General features: G+C 43.2%; 1 protein-coding gene across 4 annotated transcripts in view; it reads left to right on the top strand.

Moving 5' to 3' along the window:
- LOC124035102 (leucine zipper protein 2-like) overlaps positions 1-27,066 on the top strand; it is a 175,470-nt gene that overhangs the window by 94,246 nt on the left and 54,158 nt on the right. For all 4 annotated transcript variants that reach the window (XM_046348525.1, XM_046348524.1, XM_046348522.1 and 1 more), the window contains exons 2-5: positions 5,958-6,075; positions 8,787-8,857; positions 10,374-10,455; positions 21,905-21,967. In XM_046348525.1, the coding sequence (XP_046204481.1) occupies positions 5,958-6,075; positions 8,787-8,857; positions 10,374-10,455; positions 21,905-21,967 (334 nt within the window). The remainder of the gene's footprint in view (positions 1-5,957; positions 6,076-8,786; positions 8,858-10,373; positions 10,456-21,904; positions 21,968-27,066) is intronic.

The following is a 27,066-nucleotide window of genomic DNA, read 5'->3' on the forward strand; positions in this document are numbered from 1 at the left end:
TGCTTCATCAGACCATTTTTTTATCGTCCATGCTTCCTGCTTAATTTTAGCTTGTAAGCGGGGATCAGGAGGATAGAATTATGGTCAGATTTTCCAAATGGAGGGAGGGGGGAGAGTTTTGTACACACTGTGGAGTAAAGGTGGTCTAGAGTTTTTTCCCCCTCTGCTTGCACATTTAACATGCTGATAGAAATGTAGTAAAACTGATTTAAGTTTCCCTGCATTAAAGCCCCTGCCCACTAGGAGCGCCGCCTCTGGATGAGCGTTTTCCTGTGTTTTTTTTATGGCGGAATACAGCTCATTGAGTGCGGTCTTAGTGCCAGCACCGGTCTGTGGTATGTAGACCGCTACAAAAAGTACAGTTGAAAACTCTCTAGGTAGATAGTGTGGTCTGCAGCTTATCAAACCTTGAGGCTTACTTAGATATCGTGCACCAGCTTGTTTTACCATTTTACCATGTCCGTCAACCAAACAATTAAAGAAGATTTTGTGTCAGTCTGACAACCAATGCAATTCCTATTCCCTGCTGTCTGCTATGTTTATAGAAGACAAGAGTCAGTAGTAGTCATGCTTGGGTAAAGAAATATGTACATATTTCGACAAGCCTTGGGCATTTCCCCTTATTACGACTATTTATTTGCACCCTCTTAATGCCACAAATAATCCAGCCTGAACTTGGAGGCACTACATACACGGCTGTCTCCTCATAATCTGCATTACAGCAAATAAAGTCCTTTTATACTTGACGGATTAAATGCTAGCACTTACAAATAACTTCTGCTGTTGATTTTGTAGCTTGTTCGTCGTAAAATATGTTCCCCTTCTGTTTGTTCGCCACGCAATATTGGTTTCGGTGCGCATTCTTAAATAAGGGTTATCTGCTGGGGTTCCATCGTTCCTGTTACCAGGCAATGCTTAATATACACTGAGTTTACAAAACATTAGGAATACCTGCTCTTTCCATGACATAGACTGACCAGGTGAATCCAGGCGAAATCTAGGATCCCTTATTGATGACACCTTAAATCCACTTCAGTCAAGTGTAGATGAAGGGGAGGAGACAGGTTCAAGAATGATTTTTAATGCTTGAGACAATTGAGACTTGGATTGTGTATGTGTGCCATACGGAGGATGAATGGGCAAAACAAAAGATTTAAGGCGCATCGGTTTGAGTATGTCGAGAACTGAAATGCTGCTTGGTTTTTCACGCGTGTATCAAGAATAGAAGAATCGGAGTCAACATAGGCCCGCATCCATGTGGAACGCTTTTGACACCTTGTAAAGTTCATGTCTTGACAAATTGAGGCTGTTCTGAGGGCAAAAGGGAGGCAATTCAATATTAGGAAGATGTTCCTAATGTTTTCCACACTCAGTGTAGTTTTGTGTTCATATACTATCTATGGATTGTCCTCGCATGGGGCACCATGGGAATTCCTTATTATTCATATTCCTTTTATTATCATACATCCTTACTTCTGGTGTGAGTAGGATTCTTTCAAGTAAGTACATCCATTAATATCAATGAGTGCCTAGTTTATTTTAAAAGAAAGATTTATGGATTGTGAATAGGTCATTGACAAATGCCTATTAATATGAAGCATTGCCAGCCAGCTACAGTTAGTGTCTGCAAAAGTATTGAGACCCTGTCATATGTGCTCCCTCTCCGGCCTCTAGGTCACCAGGATGATTGATATGGCGCACACCTCTCACCATCGCTACGCACATCAGTGCATAATGACTCACCTGGACTCCGTCACCTCCTTGATTACCTGCCCTTTATATGTCACTCCCTTTGGTTCCTTCCCCAGGCGTCATTGTTTCTGTGTCATGTCTGTGCGTTGTTCGTGTTTATTTATTAAAACACTCACTCCCTGAACTTGCTTCCTGACTCTCAGCGCACATCGTTACAGAATGACGCCTCACCGAAGAGTGTTTTTTGTGTGTGTGTGTTAGACGTGATGTTGGGTCCGGGTGTCAGAAATGGAGCTACCTGGGAGGCCTCAGCCGGTTTGTCGGATTCCCATGCTTCGGTGGGATCCACGGGTTCCCCTGCCTTAGCTGGCTCGATGGGTTTCCATACCTCAGCGGGATTGATAGGCTCCTATGCCTCAGCGGGTTTGATAGGCTCCCATGCCTCAACTGGGTAAACAGGTTCCCGTGCCTCGACCGAGGCAACACGGGGAGGTCTCAGCCGGCTCGACAGGCTCTCATGCCTCAGCCTGTTTGTCAGGTTTCTGCGACTCAGAGGAGGCAACCGGTCCGCCCCTCATCCCCGGGATCGTCCCTGTGGTTGGCGTCTTGCGGCTGGAGTCGCGTGCCGGGGAAGGGGTGCTGTCACGTGTGCTCCCTCTCCGGCCTGTAGGTCACCAGGCTGCTTGTTATGGGGCACACCTGTCCCCATCGTTACGCACATCAGTGCATAATGACACTCACCTCACCTCCTTGATTACCTGCCCTTTATATGTCACTCCCTTTGGTTCCTTCCCAAGGCGCCATTGTTTACGTTTCTGTACGTTGTTTGTGTTTCTTATTTTGTATTATTTTGTGTTTGTTTACTAAAACACTCACTCCCTGAACTTGCTTCCCGACTCTCAGCGCACATTGTTAGAGACACCTTGGATTGTATTGTTACAAAGTTGGATTAGAAGGGATTTATTTCATTGTCATTTTTTGTCAAAAGCAGATATAAATATTTAGAAATGCCTGCGTTAATGATTTATTAAGCATTGCCCGGTAGCTGGATGGAAGTATCCCCATCAGATAAGCCACGCTCACTTCTGGTTCTCCTTTAATCCCTCTAGTAGATAGCCAAATGTATGAATCACACCTAACGACTGTGCCCTCAACAAGCGTGGACATTCTTGATTTTACACACACCAGTGTGTATAAGCGAGCCAGGCCTACATACTGTTTTTATGTACACTCACAGATGGCTTCGCTCCCTCACCTCCTACACATAACTTCCACACTTTGACTGCCGTGGCGTTGCAAAGAGAGGCTGAATGATCTCATAAGCTATTAGCCATTATTTTTAAAAAGGCCCTGGTCAATAGCTGTTAACCGGTGCTACGATAGAGCGTTTCCAGGCCAGCCCTGTCAACTGATCTGAAGACCAAGCTGCTTCTGCAGCTGCTCTCTAGGTAGAGAGGGAAAGTGGCATGGCCTTGCCTCCTTCCCTTTATTGAGCTGTTGTTTTGCTGTTGATTGTGGACCTCAGCACTTTTTCCCTCTCCAGGCCCACGGCTCAGCACTTCTCTTTTACATGGCAGGGTCAACCTCATATTACTCAGAAACTTGATTTGCTGGAGAAATGTTTGTCCGCGAGAACTTTACGCAGTATCCACCAATAAATGATGATGCTCATCATGTAGGAGAAAGCTAATTTGTCTGCATTTTTGTTGTTGTTGTTGTGTGTGTGATACTTTTCATTATTTCGAGCTGGTCGTGTTTTACTGGCTTGACTTTAAGATGCTACATCAAGATGGATGTAAAAGAATGTGGGAATTTCAGAGGCCCAAATAAAAAAACATGTTATTATGTGATCACTGGCAGCAGAATTCTGAGGACAGCGGCCTCGTATCTGATCATAAGACTGTTTGTCAGACAACCCGATTCTCATTAGCACACTTTTCTCTCGTGAAACCGAGAGGTTGCCAGGACGCTGGTGTCGGAGAAAGGTCATAACATAATTATGTATCTGGTGCCATTTTTGGCAGTAATTACCAATTTATGTCGGACCATGTGCACCAATGACGGACCAAGTTCTTTACTGTTATCTGTGACTCTTCATATGATATATAGCTCTTTCAGTGGGCCTCAAATTACGAGTCTTATTCATTCCCCTGCCGCGGATGGGCCAATTCCATTGGGTAATGAATAAGCTGGCAGACTGGGAGTGATTTCCTCACCTCTCTCTGTTGCGTGAGCTAGCAATAGATTTCACAGATGCCATACGGTGGCAACTCATGCGCAGGATACATTTCAACATGTTATTTATTTCTTAAGAACTGCTTTTCTATTTCTGATTTATGTGTTATTGTGCTTGATCCGGTGATGGGATTTGGGACTTGAGGTGTATGAGACTTTTGGAACAAGGCCCCAGGTCGAAACAGGTGGGGAGCCCTCCCGGATTCAGCCCGAATGCATTGATTCAAAACAATTACAAAGTATATATATTTTGTTTCAAACCTGCTCCCCAAAATCCACTCTCAGAGGGGTTTACAGTGAAGCTCATTAAGCTGCATGGCGTGTTGTTGTTTTTCTCCAGATGATAAGTCACATTTTCATGCACTTGCGGCTCTACTCTTTCCCCATGAGCTTCTAACGTAAGACAAAGCAATGTCATTTGGGTATTGGTCTAACAGGCATTTCTGCAGTGTGGGAAGGAAGTTTTTTCCCCCCCTACACTTCCTGGTTCTTGGTTTTGATTGTAGAAGATCCTTGATGTTCTTGTCACTTGTAGAGAGTGCTTTTATTGTCTATTTAGCATGTCAAATGAAGGGGAGGGTCAAACAGGGGGAGTGGTTTAATGTTTTTTTGAAGCGCACAACATTTGCAAATAATGATTCTGTTGTGCGGAGTTGAAAGCAATCAGTGATGCACAGCATGTCGATATAAAATGGACGACCGGTTACATTGAAAACCACAGGCTGACCAGCTTGATCTTGAGGAAGCTTCCAAAAGATTGATTAGTTTATTTGTGTTTGTAAATGAGGGTGTTGCATTCAATAAAAATAGATTTTCAATCTGAAATCGGCAGTTGGCACTAGGGAAGATGTAGGCAAGCTGCAATGTCTTTATCTCTGACCAGAGAGAGAGAGAGAGGGAGAGAGAGAGAGAGAGAGAGAGAGAGAGAGAGAGAGAGAGAGAGAGAGAGAGAGAGAGAGAGAGAGAGAGAGAGAGAGAGAGAGAGAGCTCACATGGCCAACCGTGGCCACAAAAGGCCAGAGCTGTCAGTTTCTTCTCCAGCTCTTTATTTGCCACTCCTGAGCTTTCACCCACTGGGTCCCCTAACTCTACTTCACTTGTCCCCTAACTCTACTTCTCTTGGCTAACGAGTGTGCTTGTCATTCAAGAGCCACATGTCTGTTTTATCAATTGGTAGGCTAGTAAGGTCAGAGACGCAAACCCCTAAAATAGTAGCTGAAAGGTATAGACAAAGTCAAACGGACTCATAAAAAATTACTTTTCAATTAATCTTTTATCAGTATACCCAGCAAACCAAAATTGGTTAGGTGAAAGTTCCCAGAACTTCCCCAGAATGTTCTGTGGTGGTTGTTCAGATGTTGTGCACAAAATGTTTGTGAACATTCCCAAATATATATATTTTTCATTCTTTGTGAGTGTTTTGGGGATGTTATCATCCTAATATTAGATAAAACCCTAATTAGAACTTAGGAAACTTAGTTCTGGAATGTTCCCGGTTTGCTGGGTATACATATTCCATCATATGGAATGCATTCATTCAGGATTCTCAGACAAGAGTCTGTAATGATTAAATTTGCATGCACATGTGCACGAAAAGTCATGTTTGCCTCTTGGCAAGGTCAACATTAAAAATGGTCCTAATTTACATTCCAATAGTTGGATTGATATAGAAATAGAAAAGCCATTTGACAAATTGGTGTTGTGGATATTTCAGTCTTTCTGACAGTTGGATTACTTGATAGAAATGCAGAGGCAGACCTCTGGCCAAATGACACATCGGAGTAAAACACTTTCCCAAATTGATAGGGTGAGTGAAGTGCTTTTTTTTTTTTATCTCAAAACCAAGGACTGAGCATTCAGTAGATATAAATTTGTCTGTATTTCTTTACATTTTTGCTCTAATGACAACACTTTTAATCCACTTAACACTGTCTCCTACTCCCAAGGGTGCCAATAAAGGGTGATTCTCTCAGGCGGACATAAAGTAGTGAAATCTCTCTCTCTTCTCTCTTCTCTCTCCCCCTTGACAGACATGGCTATGAGGGGCTGGAGCAGAAGCTGAAGGAGGTCTTCACCGAGCGGACTGGCATCATGCGTCAACACTCCAAGACTTCAAAGGAACTGGACAGCATAAAAGGCAACCTTCAGGTTAGAGCCCCACTGTTTCCTTTTCTGACAGATTATAGTGGGATGTTAAAGAAAGGTGGATGACTTTGAGTGCCTTTGGAACCCTGAGGTTATTTCGAAGGCTTTTAAAAAATGGCTTTTAAGAATTCAGCTCAACCTGTGATTCACTCGTTCTCATCCGCTGTCCTAGCGTATAATGAGCCACTACATACTTGGGGCCTCATTTATCAAAAGCAAATAAGCGATATGTCCTTCGTTTTGACGATCAGTCCCCCTGATATGAATACGAATGCAAAGCTGTCTTGGAAGTGGAATTTCTGTAGTTGAGGTACAGTTGTAAAAACTGGAAAATTACTCCAAGGTGACGGTGTTGGGAAATCTGTCCCTACACTCTTTGAAAAAATGGCCCAGAAGGGGGTTCTTCAGCTGTCCCAATAAGATAACCATTTTTAGTTCCCGGTATAACTCTTTTTGGTCACAGGTTTTTTTAGAACCCTTTTCGGTTCCATGTAGAACCCTCTGTGGAAAGGGCACTACATGGAACCAAAAGGGTTCTATTTGGAATCCCAAAAAGTTATTCAACAGGTTCTCCTATGGGGACAGCCGAAGAACCCTTTTAGGTTCTAGATAGCAACCCTTTTGTTTACTTGCAGACTTTTTATTTTACAAGAGGATCTAATAACTATCGTGACAGGATGTGCATGTGTGATGCTGCTGGATATTACATCATTTTACATCTTTCAAATACTTTTAGATGTGCTCGATTTTGAAATTGCCTGTCTCAATGGAACAAATGGAATTGTCCCAATGGTGCAAACCCTATCCACCTGGAAGTCCAGGCGGACTTGAGCAAACACTGAAATTATTTGAATGGTATCTCTGCTTCGACCCTCGATATCTACCACAACTTAATGTCATCCGTTTTTTTGACATACAGATCCGCAAACGCTGTATAGACCGGATGTTGTGTGTACATGTACGCTACAACGTTACCCATTCCTGTGAGCACAGTGCAGAATAGGACTGACGGAATGGGGAATGACAGGTAATGAGAGGTAAAAGACAGAAATGTATGATCATCACTCCCGTAGAGAATTGGGGAAGGCACGGCTTGGATGGAAGACCACATAAACATAGTTCATCCTAGGTCTTGCGAATCCAGTGTAATTTGGTTGTTAAATTGTTTACCGCAGCAGGGCAATACTTTTTTTTTCTCTGACACATCTGTATATCGCCACTGATCAGGGCTGTGGTCGATTCCATTTCAGTTCTCGTCAAACAAGTAGGGAATGAATTGAATTGAACACATAGATTGAAAAAGACGTTTGGTTTGACGAGTATTTTCAGTCCAAAATTCGTCTTTCAACATCCTGTGTCCCACAGAGAACCAGCAGACACAAATGTGTCTCTCAGGTGTTAGCCAGAGTATCATTGTCCCTCTAGTCAGTCTTGAATGGAATCTATTTTGCCAATTGTGGTAGGCAGTGGTCCCTTGGCTTAGTCTGGGCCGCTGTGTTCTTTTTAGTAGGCTTGGATGGCTGTAGCCCATTTCAGTTTTAATCAATGACTTCTACTTGTATGAAGTGACCTGGCCAACCTGGGTTCATGGTGTTGTCCTCCTGACAGTTTTCGCTGGCATCCATTGTCCTTTGGTCAGGGCTGGCTGGCACCGTGTGTAGTCTACGCTACCAATGTCCCCGGTGCAGGCTTTGACGTCAGTCGGCTACTGTATATTATGTGATTATGTGCAGACTTGGATGGCAGTGTACCCTGTACCGGGAAATGAAGGGAGAAGCGAGGGGGGATGGATCTCTTACCAAAAAAAGGGGTGAAAACGATCAACAGTAACTTTTTAGAGTATTCAATTATGCATGTGTAACTGATTAACCTTTCTGGTGGTGATTTACTGTCCTAAGTGTTTATTATTTTAATTAGACATCCCTTGGGTGCTGGGTCAACCCTTCATAATTAAACTTTGCATGATAGAGCTTTGATTTTTGGCAGTTGCTCTGTGGTGTGCTAGTATATGGTTTAATGTGGGCCATTCCTTTAACTGCTTACGGAGGTGCCCTCATATGTTGTGGTAGTGCCAGCATCCCTCTAAATCAAACCCTGATTGGATGCACCCAGGTTAAAATTTTTGTGCTAAAAAAATATTGGTATTTTTCAGAATGTCTCTTCTCATTATTATACTTGAAGCACATTTTAAAACCGTCCAGTAATCTTGCAGAGCTGCAATTATTGAACTCAAATTAGTGTATTTATGGAAATGAAGATCTAATTTATTATTAACAAGACACTGTACCACTTCAATTTTCTTCCCCAAAAAGTGTCATAAAAAAGATTCATAATTACCCTCAAACCTGAATCTAAACTATATGAGTTCCTACAAGCTTACAAATGAACTAATACTTTTTGGACCACAAAAAGCATTTGACTACCCTCATAAAAGCATACACATCAATAATCTATGAGGCGTTACACAATATGTATGAAAAATTATAATAATTATTCACATCTTTTTTTGCCCGAGCATAGATAGGCTACTGTATGACAGCTTGGAGCAATGTGTGCATTTACACTCGAAAGGGGCACTGTTGTATTCTTTCTGTTCCTATGAGTGCTTTGAATCAGCTCCTTCACATTGGAGTGTTGGAGTGAGACTGTGAGTGGTCATATAATAAACCAATTTCTCTTGTGAGACTTAAAAAGCTCTCATTCCTCTCTTCTAGACACTGAAAAATGACGACTCCGTGGCCAAGGCGGATGTCCTGAAAATCCTGGCGCTCAGCCACAAGCAGAGGTAGATCTAAGCTTCTTAACCATTAACCATTTACTATTGCAAATTCCTACCATATGGATTATTTCGAAGAGCAACATTACTTTTCATTCCTTTTATGGTGCAGGAACAGTGTGATGTTACCTGAAATTCAGCCTTTGGTATACACAGTATACACCTATATCCTACTGCTTTATAAATAGCAAACCAACATATCAATAAGACATGACAATCATAAACAAACCATAAAACAATGTTTTATTGGAGCAATGGCTCCTGGTCCACAGACGATTTGAGCAGCCACCTGTTTTCCACTTTAAATCCGAATGAATCCTGCTCTTGGTTCGTTCCATTGCCAAGAGTGATTATCGAATGACTTCATCACAAGCGATCCAGGCTGCTGATTTATGGAAAATCATTTGTTTTTGACAGCTTTCAAGCATGTTTATGATTGCTTCGAGGGAGTAATAACTAGCAACTATTTTAATGTGAAACCATGGTAGCCACATCCTCAGGTCAACACATGTCGAATAATTAAACGTGAGGGTTACACGATGAAAAAACAAAAACGTTAACCCTCGTCTATACCACCACATTTGACCTAATCCTGGGCATAACCAATTACTATATTTAAAACTGCAAAAATACAGCCAACTTGAGTGGCCAATGAAATATAAGGAGGGGCAGGGGAAGACAGTACTGAAAGTCAAACATTTACTTTTGTGCTTTGGTTAAAATAGTAACTGCCTTTCCACAGATACCCATAATGGGTTATACACTATTTTATTCACAGTTTAGTGCTGTGTTGCCTGAGGAAAATGTCACTCAGAATCATTTTTGGTTGTTTGTAGCCCATAGGCAAAAGTCTCTAAATATTGGTGAGAATATGTTGACTCACCGTGTTGACTTGAAGCTCACTTTAAGCACCAAATGGTGTTGTGCTCCCTTTAAATGTCAACCTCAGATTCTAACTTCTAAAAAATCGTTCTGTCTCCCCTTAAAACGTCATACTGCTGGTTTTAGGGTGAGATCAGAAAAATGAAATACCAACTAGCGTAAAAGAAAAATGTTTGCTTGGCTGGGCTCATGCCAACAGGCACAACCATTGGCATGTGAAATATGACAGGGCAGGACAGCAGTGAAGAGAGACTTTTCTTTCTGAGTTTGACAAACAGTGCTGTTGACTGCAGATGCTGCTTCTCGACTGCACAAGTGATGGACCATGACCAAGTCATATGTAATTAAACTCTAAACCTACACTAAGCCCAGTCAAAGGGAACAATTCCTTTGCTGCTGTAATCGTATACTGGTATTCTGGATTAAAGTTTGGTATTTCGTCACGCATTCTATCACAAATGTTTGGTAGAAAAAGTAAGCATGAATTGATTTGATGGCTTGATCCTACTCAGTGCTCAGTCAGTCAGTCAGCCAGTGCTTGAGATACTATTACTACTGCCTCGCCACTGCGGGAAGTCAGAGAAGAGTTGGAGAGGGGAAGGATATGTGCTAACTGAAAGTTTCTCACTTCTCCTTTCAACAGGGGAGAGATGAAGTCCCTCCAGGCTGCCTTGCAGAAGCAGCTGGACGAGGCAACGGAGCAAGCCGAAAAACAGCAGGCCACAGTGAGTAGGAGCCCTCAGTCGTCCTCACCTCGTCTACACCTCACTCCTCTAACCTCCCCCTTGTCACCTGTCATCCGGGCCTGTGGGCGCCCGTCACCCATCTCATTACCCAGCAGTCATCTCTCCTGGCTGGCCCCCTCCCTCCCACCACTTAATAACCAGCCTGGGAGAGTGAGAGAGCTACAGTTGAAGTTGGAAGTTTACATACACTTTAGACAAATACATTTAACCCTCGTAAAAATTCCCTGTCTTAGGTCAGTTAGGATCACCGCTTTATTTTAAGAATGTGAAATGTCAGAATAATAGTTGAGAGAATTATTTATTTCAGCTTTTATTTCTTGCATCACATTCCCAATGGTCAGAAGTTTACATACACTCAATTAGTATTTGGCAGCATTGCCTTTAAATTCTTTAACTTCGGTCAAACGTTACGGGTAGCCTTCCGCAACCTTCCCACAATAAGTTTGGTGAATTTTGGCCCATTCCTCTTGACAGAGCTGGTATAACTGAGTCAGGTTTGTAAGCCTCCTTGCTCGCACACGCTTTTTCAGTTCTGCCCACAAATGTTCTATAAGATTGAGGTCAGGGCTTTGTGATGGCCACTCCAATACCTTGACTTTGTTGTCCTTAAGCCATTTTGCCACAACTTTGGAAGTATGCTTGGATTCATTATCCATTTGGAAGACCCATTTGCGACCAATCTTTAACTTCCTGACTGATGTTTTGAGAGGTTGTTTCAATATATCCACATCATTTTCCTACCTCATGATGCCATCTATTTTGTGAAGTGCACCAGTCCCTCCTGCAGGAAAGCACCCCCACAACATGATGCTGCCACCTCCGTGCTTCACGGTTGGGTTGGTGTTCTTTGGCTTGCAAGCATTCCCCTTTTTCCTCCAAACATTACGATGTTCTTTATGGCCAAACAGTTCTATTTTTGTTTCATCAGACCAGAGGATATTTCTCCAAAAAGTACGATCTTTGTCCCCATGTGCAGTTGCAAACCGTAGTCTGTTTTTTTAATGGCGGTTTTGGAGCAGTGGCTTCTTCCTTGCTGAGCGGCCTTTCAGGTTATGTCGATATAGGACTTGTTTTACTGTGGATACAGATACTTTTGTACCTGTTTCCTCCAGCATCTTCACAAGGTCCTTTGCTGTTGTTCTGGGATTGATTTGCACTTTTTGCACCAATGTACGTTCATCTCTAGGAGACAGAACGCGTCTCCTTCCTGAGTGGTATGATGGCTGCGTGGTCCCATGGTGTTTATACTTGCGTACTATTGTTTGTACAGATGAATGTGGTACCTTCAGGCATTTGGGAATTGCTCCCAAGGATGAACCAGACTTGTGGAGGTCTACAGTTTTTTTCTGAGGCTGATTTCTTTGGATTTTCCCATGATGTCAAGCAAAGAGGCACTGAGTTTGAAGGTAGGCCTTGAAATACATCCACAGGTGCACCTCCAATTGACTCAAATGATGTCAATTAGCCTATTAGAAGCTTCCAAAGCCATAACATCATTTTCTGGAATTTTCCTTGCTGTTTAAAGGCACAGTCAACTTAGTGTATGTAAACATCTGACTCACTGGAATTGTGATACAGTCATCAAGTCAAATCAAATGTATTTATATAGCCCTTCGTACATCAGCTGATATCTCAAAGTGCTCAAAGAAGAAGAAGAAACCCAGCCTAAAACCCCAAACAGCAAGCAATGCAGGTGTAGAAGCACGGTGGCTAGGAAAAACTCCCTAGAAAGGCCAAAACCTAGGAAGAAACCTAGAGATGAACCAGGCTATGTGGGGTGGCCAGTCCTCTTCTGGCTGTGCCGGGTGGAGATTATAACAGAACATGGCCAAGATGTTCAAATGTTCATAAATGACCAGCATGGTCGAATAATAATAAGGCAGAACAGTTGAAACTGGAGCAGCAGCATGGCCAGGTGGACTGGGGACAGCAAGGAGTCATCATGTCAGGTAGTCCTGGGGCATGGTCCTAGGGCTCAGGTCCTCCGAGAGAGAGAACGAAAGAGAGAAAGAGAGAATTAGATAAAGCACACTTAAATTCACACAGGACACCGAATAGGACAAGAGAAGTACTCCAGATATATCAAACTGATCCTAGCCCCCCGACACATAAACTACTGCAGCATAAACACTGGAGGCTGAGACAGCAGGGGTCAGGAGATACTGTGGCCCCATCCGAGGACACCCCCGGACAGTGCCAAACAGGAAGGATATAACCCCACCCACTTTGCCAAAGCACAGCCCCCACACCACTACATACAGTGAATTATAAGTGAAATAATCTGTCTGTAAACAGTTGTTGGAAAAGTGACTTGTGTCATGCACAAAGTAGATGTCCTAACAGACTTGCCAAAACTATAGTTTGTTAACAAGACATTTGTGGAGTGGTTGAAAGGCGAGTTTGAATGACTCCAACCTAAGTGCATGTAAACTTCCGACTTCAACTGGAGGTGTAACCCAGAAATAGGAAGCATAGTGAGGGAGTTCGGTCCACGCTTCACTCTCTCCTTAAACGATAGGTTTCTGATAAAAACTTCATAGACCAGGCACCTTTTTTACATTTTGTTCCTTTTATCATCCTGTCATAAACATTCCTTTTCCTTTGCCCAGTAATCCAGGCCTCTATCCTTCATGCAACTCAGTCCTTTTTAAATTATACCTGGCTGTCGTTCTAGTATAAATTCTGTTCTATTCAGACGTTATTGCATTGCCAATCTATACAGACATCAGAGAATAGCAGGCTACAAAGGAACTTTGGTACCACACATGCAGAGTCATGTTTATTCCTTCTGTATGAATGAAACCTAAAGGTAACAGTTTACTGTATGCCCTTTATGTATAACTGAACTTTACTGTAGGCCCACATAAAGCTTTTATAACAGCTACAAAAGCCATGATAATATCAGTAATTAACATTATACTCATGTGGAGCCTTTTTCATACCTAAAGAACTCTATGGATTAGCCCGTAGGTTTTTTTGTGCCTTGATATTTACTGCCACATCTCTTATGGCTATCTAAATTCCCCCTCAAAACAAATGATCAGAAAATCAACGGGAGGCCTAATTAATGTTAAAAACAGATCGTGGAATGGCTTTGAGATATTCAATATATGCTAATACGAACAACATGGACGTCTAAAAATGGTCGTCCGTCTTATTTCCACAGCACAGAACAAGGGTGGCTGACGTGGGTAGCCAACAATCAAACTGTCGTTGTTGACATTTTCATGTTCAGATGAGTGACAAGTCCCAGGTGTAAGGGAGTTAATTATCTATATTAAAGGAAATTGTATTGGCTACTGCAATGCATCAAGTCAATGCCTGTGTTTCTGGGATAACGCAAGAATGTGTTGTAAAGTTGAGTTTCCTGGTTGTATCATATACAGCATAACTCTGCTACTGCCACTATTCAGTGTGCTAATAGAGTTTTGGAAAATGCACGATGATGCTACATGAATACCTGTCTTGTTTGTAATAAGGTGCAGTTTTTTTTTCAATTGAGACCATGCCTACAGCTCTATGTGAAGAAACAGAGTGTGAGTTGAGGTTATTTGACATTTCCGTAGCTGGGCGAATTTGATGTGAGGCATTGGGTAGAAGACATTGTTTGATTGGAGTTGTAATCTGCCCCTAGGGAACTCTAGAGTATGTTTTCTATTAACCTACTAAGCAGCAAAAGTGGGTACCAGGGTTAGTAACAAGCACAGTGAAATGAATTTGTTCGGGACGATACTGCACGAAACCATCAACGTTATTTTTTTAAACGTGCCTATGTTTTAATGAGCAGTTCTCACTTCATACATTTCATAATCTTGGGTTGCCTCATTTGGAATTGATGAAAATGTTATGAAATTAGTGCAACCGTTAATCAATTATCAATACGGTGTTAAAGGGAATTGTGTAAGTCTACCCGTAACGTTTGATTGAAGTTAAACAATTTAAAGGCAATGCTGCCAAATACTAATTGAGTGTATGTAAACGTCTGACCACTGGGAATGTGATGCAAGAAATAAAAGCTGAAATAAATCAATCATTTAGGAGCTGAATCTGTATCTTCCTTCTCCTTACACGCAAAAAACTATAATTTAGTACCCCCAGTGGACCACATACAGCGATCAGCTGTAGCTGTACTTGGAATTTGACATTTGCGATGGGAAACACATACTCATCATAAATGCCTATAACATGTAGAGAATTTGATGACCGTGAAGATGTGGTTCCACTCAAAAGATCCCTTTTTATTTTATTTGCATTTAATTAAAATGTTCATAATGTGTGGTTCAGAAACCTTGTTTGGGTTCACATATTCAATGTAAGTTCACTGGTGTTGTCACGTTCGTCATAACGAGGAGACCAAGGTGCAGCGTGATAAGAATATACATTCTTCTTTAATAAACGAAGAACACTAAACAAACTAACAAAATGAACGTGAAGCTAATTGCAACAAGTGCTGACATGCAACTACACATAGACAATAACCCACAAAACCAAAATGGAAAATGGCAAACTAAATTGGATCCCGAATCAGAGACAACGATAAACCGCTGCCTCTGATTGGGAACCAATTCAGGCCACCATAGACCTACATTTACCTAGACATATCAAAACCCCATAGATATACAAACACCCTAGACAAGACAAAACACACATACCCACCCTCGTCACACCCTGACCTGACTAAAATAATACAGAAAACATAGATAACTAAGGTCAGGGTGTGACAGGCGTAGCGGTTTCTCGAAGTTTGCCCACCCCTAAAAAATATGAGCCCGTCAGCCACTCAAAGTTTCGACTATTGATCACGGTCAATTGTTCTCAAATTGTGACGTCTGCGCGGCTGCTTGAAGTATCATGTAGCTTTGCTTTAATGGGTACATGTTTATTTTTATTTGGTCGTCATTTTCTCATGTTAAGCCAAACGTTTATGTTTTACGAAGCCATAGGTCTACGCTGTCACAATGCTGCTATTTAGAATGTAGGCCGGCGGCAATAATGTATTTCCTTGTTAAGTAATTAAAGTGGGAAATTCAAACATGTAGATTGTAAAATGAATGTTGAATGCAACAGCGTATACTAATCAGTAACCAATTAAACATTTAAGAATATACAACTGTCCTGTAGACCTATAGCCTACCTTAGCCGTCCTCATGCTCTCTTGCAGCTTGGATAGAAGGTTTGTGCTATATAAAACCAGTCTATTAATTCCAATTAATACAATCAGTCCACCTTCAAAACAATAGCCGACTAGGGATTGTTTCATTATGCAGACAATGCAGTCAAGCCCAGGGTTTCCTGAACTCGGTCCTGGGTTTCCCCTGGGTGTACGTTTTGTTTTTTGCCCAAGCACTACGCAGCTGATTCAAATAACCAACTCATTATCAAGCTTTGATTATTTGAAGCAGTTGTGTAGTGCTATGGGAATAAAACAAAAAGGTGTAGCTGGCAGCCTAGTTATATTACACATTGGAACGTGTCGGGGCTATCCATCTCATCACTCGTAGGCTTACAAGTATTCACAGAAGGGGGGGGGGGTCGCTCTCATGAGCACCACTGGGTCTCTGGCAGTCGTCAGCTTGGTTTTCTGGGAGAGGAGGCGGATAAGGAAGGCCGGCACCATCACTAGAGAACTGTTACTATTCTCAAGGGGAGGAAGATGAAGAGGAGCAAGGCTACTGTCAATTCTGGGCCTCTGTCGGGACTGGGAGGCTGCTTATGCTAGCTGAGGCTTAAGTAGGCCTCCTATCTACAAATCAAATCAAATTAAATTATATTAGTCATATGCGCCGAATACAACAACCTTACAGTGAAATGCTTACTCACGAGCCCCTTAATCAACAATACAGTTGTAAAAAATATGGATAAGAATAAGATATAAAAGAAGGGACGGCAGGGTAGCTTAGTGGTTAGAGCGTTGGACTAGTAACCAGAAGGTTGCAAGTTCAAACCCCTGAGCTGAAAAGGTACAAATCTGTCGTTCTGCCCCTGAACAGGCAGTTAACCCACTGTTCCTAGGCCATCATTGAAAATAAGAACTGGTTCTTAACTGACTTGCCTAGTTAAATAAAGGTAATATATATATATATTTTTAAAGAAACGAGTAATTAAAGAGCAGCAGTAAAATAACAATAGTGAGACTACAGTTGAAGTCGGAAGTTGACATAAACTATTTTTAATGACTCCAACCTAAGTGTTTCAACCACTCCACAAATTTCTTGTTAACATCTACTTTGTGCATGACACAGGTCACTTTTCCAACAACTGTTTACAGACTATTTTCAGATTATTTCACTTATGAATCACTGTATCACAATTCCAGTGAGTCAGAAGTTTACATACACCAAGTTGACTGTGCCTTTAAACAGCAAGGAAAATTCCAGAAAATGATGTTATGGCGTTGGAAGCTTCTGCTAGGCTAATTGACATCATTTGAGTCAATTGTAAGTGTACCTGTGGATGTATTTCAATGCCTACCTTCAAACTCAGTGCCCCTTTGCTTGACATCATGGGAAAATCCAAAGAAATCAGCCAAGACCTCAGAAACAAAATTGTAGCCCTCCACAAGTCTGGTTCATCCTTGGGGGCAATTTCCAAACGCCTGAAAGGTGTCATGTTCATCTGTACAAACGATAGTACGCAAGTATAAACACCATGGGACCATGCAGCCGTCATACCACTCTGCCTCCTAGAGATGAACGTACTTTGGTGTGAGAAGTGCAAATCAATTCCAGAACAACAGCAAAGGACCTTGTCAAGATGCTGGAGGAAACAGGTACAAAGGTATCTGTATCCACAGTAAAACGAGCCCTATATCGACATAACCTGACAGGCCGCTCAGCAAGGAAGAAGCCACTGCTCCAAAACCGCCATAAAAAAAGCCAGACTACGGTTTGCAACTGCACATGGGGACAAAGATCGTACTTTTTGGTGAAATGTCCTCTGGTCTGATGAAACAAAAATAGAACTGTTTGGCCATAATGACCATCGTTATGTTTGGAGGAAAAAGGGGGACGCTTGCAAGCCAAAGAACACCATCCCAACCGTGAAGCACGGGGATGGCAGCATCATGTTGTGGGGGTGCTTTGCAGCAGGAGGGACTGGTGCACTTCACAAAATAGATGGCATCACGAGGTAGGAAAATGGTGTGGATATATTGAAGCAACATCTCAAGACATCAGTCAGGAAGTTAAAGCTTGGTTGCAAATGGGGCTTCCGAATGGACAATGACCCCAAGCATACTTCCTAACTTGTGGCAAAATGGCTTAAGGACAACAAAGTCAAGGTATTGGAGTGGCCATCACAAAACCCTGACATCAACCCTATTTAATTTTTTTGGGCAGAACTGAAAAAGCATGTGCAAGCAAGGAGGCTTACAAACCTGACTCAGTTACAGCTCTGTCAAGAGGAATGGGCCACAATTCACCACACTTATTGTGGGAAGCTTGTGGAAGGATACCTGAAACATTTGACCCAAGTTAAACAGTTTAAAGGCAATGCTACCAAATGCTAATTGAGTGTATGTAAACTTCTGGCCCACTAGGAATGCGATGAAAGAAATAAAAGCTGAAATAAATCACTCTCTACTATTATTTTCACATTTCACATACTTAAAATAAAGTGGTGATCCTAACTGACCAAAGACAGGGTTTTACTAGGATTAAATGTCAGGAATTGTAAAATACTGAGTTTAAATGTATTTGGCTAAGGTGTATGAAAACTTCCGACTTCAACTGTATATACAGCGGGGTACCGGTACAGGTTAGTTGAGGTAATATGCACATGTAGGTAGAGTTATTAAAGTGACTATGCATAGATGATAACATATGAGTAGCAGCGGTGTAAAAAAAGAGGGGGGGGGCAATGCAAATAGTCTGGGTAGCCATTTGATTAGGTGTTCAGGAGTCTTATGGCTTGGGGGTAGAAGCTGTTTAGAAGTCTCTTGGACCTAGACTTGCCGCTTGCCGTGCGGTAGCAGAGGGAACAGTCTTTGACTGGGGTGGCTGGGGCCTTCCTCTGACACTGCCTGGTATAGAGGTCCTGGATGGCAGGAAGCTTGGCCTGTGGTGCCTTGCGGTCAGAGGCCGAGCAGTTGCCATACCAGGCAGTGATGCAACCAGTCAGGATGCTCTCGATGGTGCAGCTGTAGAACCTTTTGAGAATCTGAGGACCCATGCCAAATCTTTTCAGTCTCCTGAGGGGGAATAGGTTTTGTCATGCCCTCTTCACAACTGTCTTGGTGTGCTTGGACCATGATAGTTTGTTGGTGATGTGTACACCAAGGAACTTGACGCTCTCAACCTACTCCACTGCAACTTGATGCGAATGGGGTTGTGCTCGGTCCCCTTTTTGCTGTAGTCCACAATCATCTCCTTTGTCTTGATCACGTTGAGGGAGAGGTTGTTTTCCTTGCACCACACAGCCAGGTCTTGACCTCCTCCCTATAGGCTGTCTCGTCATTGTCGGTGATCAGATCTGCCACTGTTGTGTCATCGGCAAACTTGATGATGGTGTTGGAGTCGTGCCTGGACATGCAGTACAGGAAGGGACTGAGCACGCACCCCTGTGTTGAGGATCAGCATGGTGGATGTGTTGTTACCTACCCTTACCACCTTGGGGCAACCCGTCAGGAAGTCCGGGATCCAGTTGCAGAGGGAGGTGTTAAGTCCCAGGGTCCTTAGCTTATTGATGAGCTTTGAGGGCACTATGGTGTTGAACGCTGAGCTGTAGTCAATGAATAGCTTTCTCACATAGGTGTTCCTTTTGTCCAAGTGGGAAAGGGCAGTGTGGAGTGCAATAGAGATTGCATCATATGTGGATCTGTTGGGCGGTATGCAAATTGTAGTAGGTCTAGGGTTTCTTGGATAGTGGTGTTGATGTGAGCCATGATCAGCCTTTCGAAGCCCTTCATGGCTACAGATGTGAGTGCTACAGATGTCAGAGAAGACAGTTGGTCAGCGCATGCTCACAGTACACGTTCTGGTAATCCTTCTGGCCCTGTGGCCTTGTGAATATTGACCTGTTTAAAGGTCTTACTCACATCGGCTGCGGAGAGCGTGATCACACCATTTTCCAAACAGCTGGTGCTCTCATGTATGGCTCAGTTTTATTTGCCTTTGAAGCGAGCATAGAAGTAGTTTAACTTGTCTGGTAGGCTCATGTCACTGGGCAGCTCTTGGTTGAGCTTCCCTTTGTAGTCTGTAATGGTTTGCAAGCCCTGCCACATCGGTCAAGCGTCAGAGCCGGGGTAGTATGATTCGATCTTAGTCCTGTATTGAAGCTTTGCCTGTTTGATGGTTCATCGGAGGGCATAACAGGATTTCTCGTAAGCTTCCGAGTTAGAGTCCCGCTCCTTGAAAGCGGCAGCTCTAGCCTTTAGCTAATCTTCTACCTGTAATGGTGTTTCGTCAGTCGAGGTGATTGTAGCTTTGCTGATGTAGTTATCTTCTGTAATTTGGCATGAGCTTGATCAGGTAAATCTTTTTTGGGGAGTTTTTGTGTACCACTTGGTTTTGACTTTTGTTTATCCATCTTGATCAACGCACTCACTCTCCATCCGAATCTGACCTGATTCACAAAAAATTTTAAAACTTGATTTTAGATGAGATGATGAGGAGGCCAATTAGATGAGGAGGCCAAGGCGGGCTGGCGCTGCTGAGAAATAGTCTAACTAGATGCATGATAACTATATTGTCTGTCTGACTCACCTACTACCATGAAGATTGGACAACACAAACACTTTCCCTGCTACATGTGGAAATTAAAAAGGAGGGTTACTGTCAGAATTATTTACAAAATGAATAACATTATGACATAGGTGTGAGATGACAGGCGTATGCCCCCCCCCCCCAATCATGACTAACCAATCATGAATGAATGGTACCTTAGACAAGACAGTAGCAACAACACTAGATGCCCAAATCTCATAACTTTCTTAGCAAAAAGGTTCTGTGGTGCCTGTCAATTAAACACAGATCCAATTGTATTACCTCTGTATGACTGGTCCACGAACCTGGCATCAGTAAAGTTATGCAGCCTGTAAACAAACGTTAAAAGATTAACCAATGTAGGTAGGTTGGCCAAGAAAAACTCCAATAGATAAACCACACACAAAAATGTTTGATTGAATTTCCCAGTGGGAGGCATGCTATTCCAAAAAGTATTACATCATGATGAAAAAGATTGACCTGGTTATTTCATCACTTTCACAACAAATATGGCATCGTATTTGTAACACTAGTTGCACATGCTGTGCATTGCAATATACCGTTTAATTATATAACAGCTCTGGAAACACACAAAACTCTCCCAACATTACTCAGGCTTATTGCATTGATTTAACCAGTACGTCATACGAATGAATTATACTGTAATAACACAATTCAAAATGTCAAAACTTAACCATGTAGAATGCTACAGTTTTATATTTTCTATCCATCATTTCAGTGTGTCGTGCCACAGTCCAAAGGGAACGTTGTGCTGGGATGTGTTATCGACGTACCCATGGGCAGAGCCATGAACTACAAATACATCAACATGAACTGTGATGTTATTCGTGTGTCAACCGCCTAGCCCCAGTTTACAGTCCCCCGGGTGCCTTCAGAGCTGAGGTCACCTGGGCAATGAATTCTCTCCCCTTCCTCCCTGGGACAATCTCAATGGCCTCATTGAAGGACAACCTTTCCCTCAGAATCCTTCGTCGCAGAGGTGAAATAGAAAGCAGAATCGGGATTGGAATAACCCCCCACCCACACCGCTAACCAGTCTTACAGTTGTAGTCCTGCGCTGCGGTTGGCCGCTATCTGCATCAGCCGTTTAAGGCCTGACTGCTTGTTAAAATACAGGGCAAGGGGAATGGCTGCACTACAGAGACATGCCGAGCTCGCGATATAGGGATTGCAATAAACAAAGATATCACTCTGACACAATGAGCATATGGCTATGAAATGAGTCACACAGTGGAAAATAGTCAGTCGCCCATCACAGGCATAAATGCATCCAATATGAGAAACAGCAACCCCACCAACAGTCAACCTACCTTTTCTAGATACACACATTTACGATAAATCATAGTCAAAACAAGCAGTGAATCATAATGTTTTACTTCGTTTCATATGTGTTTTGGTGAATCTTGAGAAGCCAACTAAAATAGCAGTAAAACGTGTAATATAACCACACGGAGGCACTTGGAGCATTAGCAGGATGTCTGATTTAAAGGCAGAGAATCATTTTAAGTTGTTTGACCTTGGGATGTATAGATCTGTTTTGAAGATAGTGCAACAACATACTGTATGATGAAATCCAGTGCAGGCAGGTGGCATGGTTGGTGACAGTTACTACCTTCATGATAGCTTAACGTAAATGTCATAATTTAAATGTAAGAAACAGTCTGTAAAAAAATATGTCTTTACTTTGATTTATTTCGCCTACACAGATCAAGTTCCTCAAGATGGAGATGGAGAAAAAGACCAAAATAATCAAGGACCTGCAACAGGAGGTACTTTTGTTCTCCTCACCTACCGCCAATGACTGACTCATTCCTAATTCATGATCCCATTCCTAATTCATGATCACCATGACCTGTAAATGTTATGTTACTGTTACAAGAGTAATGCCTCAGTAATCGTATCATACAATATCTATGGTCATCGACATCACGTGAACTAGTTTTGATATCCTTTTTTCTAAATCAATATGATGCTGTTATTTTGGATTGCAAAGGTCACAGATAGCCATAGGCAACTAAGGGCCTTATACTGTCAGTGTTGAATTATGTAATTGGTGGAGAGGCCTATTATGAGCACTAATACCACTGGATGCGCTGAATTTGTCAGAGCCTCGGGGCTTTGAGCTGGGCTGGTGTCGTGGGACCTTCTAATTGGCTAACCTGGGGTCAGTGGGTAGTTACTGGCTGCAGCGTGGCTGGCGCAAAATCCTATAGCTTAAGGGCAAATGCCCCAGAGCAGAGGAGAAGAAAGTAATCAATCATAAATGGAGTCATGGCGGTTTGGAAGATGTTCTACCACAGCTGCATAGTAGCCCTGGACCAGAAGCTACCACAATATTCATAATTTTGGAGGTGATGTCGGGTCCGGTTGTCAAAACCGGAGATACTTGGGAGGCCTCAGCCTGTTTGTCGGATTCCCATGCCTCGGTGGGTTCGACAGGTTCCCCTGCCTCAGCTGGCTCGACGGGTTTACACACCTCAGCGGGATCGATAAGCTCCCTTGCCTCAGCTGGCTCGACAGGCTGCCATACCTCAGCTGGTTCAATAGGCTTCCATGCCTCAGCTGGCTCGATAGGCTCCTGTGCCTCGACCAAGGGAACCGGGGAGGTCTCTGCCGGCTCATCAGCCTCTCACGCCTCAGCCGGTTTGCCAGGTTTCTGCACCTCAGCGGAGGCGACCGGTCCGCTCCTGATCCCCAGGGTCGTCCCTTTGGTTGGCGTCCTGCGGCTGGAGCCGAATGCGCCGGGGAGGGGGTGCTGTCACATATGCTCTCTCTCCGGCACTCTAGGTTGTCATGCCTCCGCGCATCAGCCAGATCTACAGGTTCCCGTGCCTTGGCAGAGGGGACCGGTCCGCTCCTGATCTCCTGATCGTCATCTTGGTCAGCGTCCTGCGGCAGGGGCCGGGCGTCGTGGAGGGGGTACTGTCACGTGCGCTCCCTCTCCGGCCTCTAGGTCACCAGGAGGTCATCTGGCTGCTCTTTATGGCGCACACCTGTCACCAACATCATTAAACATATTCACTCCCTGAACTTGCTTCCCGACTCTCAGCGCAGTCTTTACAGTAATGTTGTACAACAGATTAGTCTAAATGACTTGTAAATGAGGCAATGAAAGGATACAGTCCTTTGTATGCCACAGTCAATGATTTTACAGTCCATATAAGTAAATCAGTCAATTGAAGAAAAAAAATTAGGCCCAATCTATGGATTTCACATGAATGGGTGGGCTTGGGAGAGCATAGGCCCACCCACTTGGGGGACAGGCCCACCCACTGGGGAGCCAGGCCTAGCCAGTCAGAATGAGTTTTTCCCCACAAAAGGGCTTTATTACAGACAGAAATACTCATCAGCTGTCTGGATGGCTGGTCTCGGAAGATCCTGAAGGTGAAGAAGCCAGATGTGGAGGTCCTGGGCTGGCGTGGTTACAACGTGGTCTGCAGATGTGAGGCCGGTTGGTCAAAAACTACATTGGAGGTGGTTTATGGTAGATACATTAAAAATGTAATTATCTGGCAACAGCTCTGGTGGATATTCCTGCAGTCAGCATGCCAATTGCACACTCCCTGAAAACTTGAGACATCTGTGGCATTGTGTTGTGTGCCAAAACTGCACATTTTAGAGTGGCCTTTTTATTGTCCCCAGAACAAGGTGCACCTGTGTAATGATCATCCTGTTTAATCAGCTTCTTGATATGCCACACCTGTCAGGTGGATGGATTATCTTGACAAATGAGATATGCTCACTAACAAATGTGTGCACAAAATTTGAGATAAATACACTTTTTGTGCGCATGGAAAATTTCTGGGATATTTGATTTCAGACCAACACTTTACATGTTGCGTTTATATTTTTGTTCAGTATAAATCCTCAATCGCGTCTTTAAAAATACTTGCAAGGCACAGAATCACACCAATCACTATGCCAACAAAGGCTTCCAGTAGCATGACCTATGTAGGAGGGAGTCGAATTGTACTTAAGTCAAGCTCAAAATAAACATGGGTCTTTGGGAGAGTTACAATTGAAAATGTTTTACACAGTTCATTGAAGTTGTGTTTGGGCAGAACCTCTGAGATTTCTGCTGGCAGTCAGAAGCACTGGAAATGGGCTCTGTGAACACTTTAGAAGTACATTATGTAGAGCCAGCAGTTCCCTATCAGTTGGTCGCTGTAGTGTTGACATTTGAAGTCTTGGCTTTTTCCTCTGCCAGATCTATCTCTCCAGATTTGAGTGTCATTGTAGCTTGATACAGAGGGGTCATCAGTAGTGGATAGTGGCGTCTGATAACTACTTTGACGGCTGTAGCTTTGACATTTCAAGTCTTGGCTATATCCTACACTGTGTGTCATGAAATATATCTCAACATCTTTGGGTGTTTTTTTTTTCACTAGATACAGAGGGTTCATCTGTTGTGCATTCCTACTGTGTAAGTCAGAGTGGTATCCTAATTTTGTCATATCCCATCACACAACATATGCCATTTGTCCACTCTTATTGTTTTTACTACACTCTGCAATGCCATTGAGGCTAGATGGAAGTCGTTTTCTTAGATTTCAGAAACATTGTAATCTCGTTGTGACAAACCATTGGCATTGACTTTCTAAAGGCTTAAATAAATGGATCTCTAAAATAACCGTATAATAACAGAAGTTCCTGTCTTAAGCCTGGGAAAATTGCTGAAATACATTTTTTTTAATCAATTACAGTACAGAACAGAGATATATCCTTCCTGTCCTGTTATAATTAATGAAATGTCATCTGCATATATACAGTTGAAGTCGGAAGTTTACATACACTTAGATTGGAGTCATCAAAACTAGTTTTTCAAACACTCCACACATTTTTTGTTAACAAACTATAGTTTTGGCAAGTTGGTAAGGACATCTACTTTGTGCATGACACAAGTAATTTTCCCAACAACTTTTACAGAATCACATTTCCAGTTGGTAAGGAGTTTACATACACTAAGTTGACTGTGCCTTTAAACAGCAAGGAAAATTCCAGAAAATGATGTCATGGCTTTACAAGCTTCTGATTGGCTAATTGACATCATTTGAGTCAGGTGTACCTGTAGATGTATTTCAAGGCCTACCTTCAAACTTGGTGCCTCTTTGCTTGACATCATGGAAAAATTAAAAAGAAATCAGCCAAGACCTCAGAAACAAAATTGTAGACCTCCACAAGTCTGGTTCATCCTTGGGAGCAATATACAAATGCCTGAAGGTACCACGGTCATCTGTACAAACAATAGTATGCAATTATAAACACCATGGGACCACGCAGCCGTCATACCGCTCAGGAAGGAGACGCGTTCTGTCTCCTAGAGATGAACGTACTTTGGTGCAAAAAGTGCAAATCAATCCCAGAACAACAGCAAAGGACCTTGTGAAGATGCTGGAGCAAACAGGTGCAAAAGTATCTATATCCACAGTAAAACGAGACCTAACCTGAAAGTCCGCTCAGCAAGGAAGAAGCTACTGCTCCAAAACCACCATAAAAAAGCCAGACTACAGTTTGCGACTGCACATGGGGGACAAAGATTGTACTTGTTGGAGCAATGTCCTCTGGTCTGATGAAACAAAAATAGAACTGTTTGGCCCTAATGACCCGCATTATGTTTGGAGGAAAAAGGGGGACGCTTGCAAGCCAAAAAACACCATCCCAACCGTGAAGCACGGGGATGGCAGCATCATGTTTTGGGGGTGCTTTGCTGAACTTCACAAAATAGATGGCATCATGAGGTAGGAAAATTATGTGGATATATTGAAGCAACATCTCAAGACATCAGTCAGGAAGTTAAAGCTTGGTCGCAAATGGGTCTTCCAAATGGACAATGACCCTAAGCATACTTCCAAAGTTGTGGCAAAATGGCTTAAGGACATCAAAGTCAAGGTATTGGAGTGGCCATCACAAAGCCCTGACCTCAATCTTATAGAACATTTGTAGGCAGAACTGAAAAGGAATGTGCAAGCAAGGAGGCCTACAAACCTGACTCAGTTACACCAGCTCTGTCAAGAGGAATGGGCCAAAATTCACCCAACTTGTTGTGGGTGTAACGGTTTTCTTGAGTCGAAGGAGAGGCGGACCAAAACGCAGCGTGGTTATTATTCATGGTTCTTTAATAAAGAAACTATACATGAATAGACTAACAAAACAAGAAATGTGAAAAACCAAAACAGCCCTATCTGGTGCAAACACAGAGACAGGAACAATCACCCACAAAACCCAACATCAAACAGGCTACCTAAATATGGTTCCCAATCAGAGACAATGACTAACACCTGCCTCTGATTGAGAACCATATCAGGCCAAACACAGAAACAGACAAACTAGACACACAACATAGAATGCCCACTCAGATCACACCCTGACCAAACAAAACATAGAAACATACAAAGCAAACTATGGTCAGGGTGTGAGGAGCTCTGGTGCCTCTGGAATGAGGGGCTCTGGCACCTCTGGACTGAGGGGCGGGAGCTCTGGCAGCGCCGAACAGGCGGGAGACTCCGGCTGCGCTGGAGAGGAGGAAGGCTCTAGCAGCTCCAGAGAGGCGGGAGCACCTGTAAGGATGAGACGGAAAGACAGCCTAGTGCGTAGGGCTGCCACCGGAGGGCTGGTGCGTGGAGGTGGTACCGGAAAGACCAGACCGTGCAGGCGCACTGGAGCTCTTGAGCACCGAGCCTGCCTAACCTTACCCGGTTGAATGGTCCCGGTCGCCCTGCTAGTGCGGCGAGGTGGAATAGCCCGCACTGGGCTATGCAGGCGAACCCGGGGACACCGTGCGCAAGGCTGGTGCCATGTAAGCCGGCCCAAGGAGACGCACTGGAGACCAGATGCGTAGAGCCGGCTTCATGGCACTTGGCTCGATGCC

Source organism: Oncorhynchus gorbuscha, linkage group LG05 (assembly GCF_021184085.1).
Source record: "Oncorhynchus gorbuscha isolate QuinsamMale2020 ecotype Even-year linkage group LG05, OgorEven_v1.0, whole genome shotgun sequence".
In the NCBI taxonomy this organism is placed as follows: domain Eukaryota; kingdom Metazoa; phylum Chordata; class Actinopteri; order Salmoniformes; family Salmonidae; genus Oncorhynchus; species Oncorhynchus gorbuscha.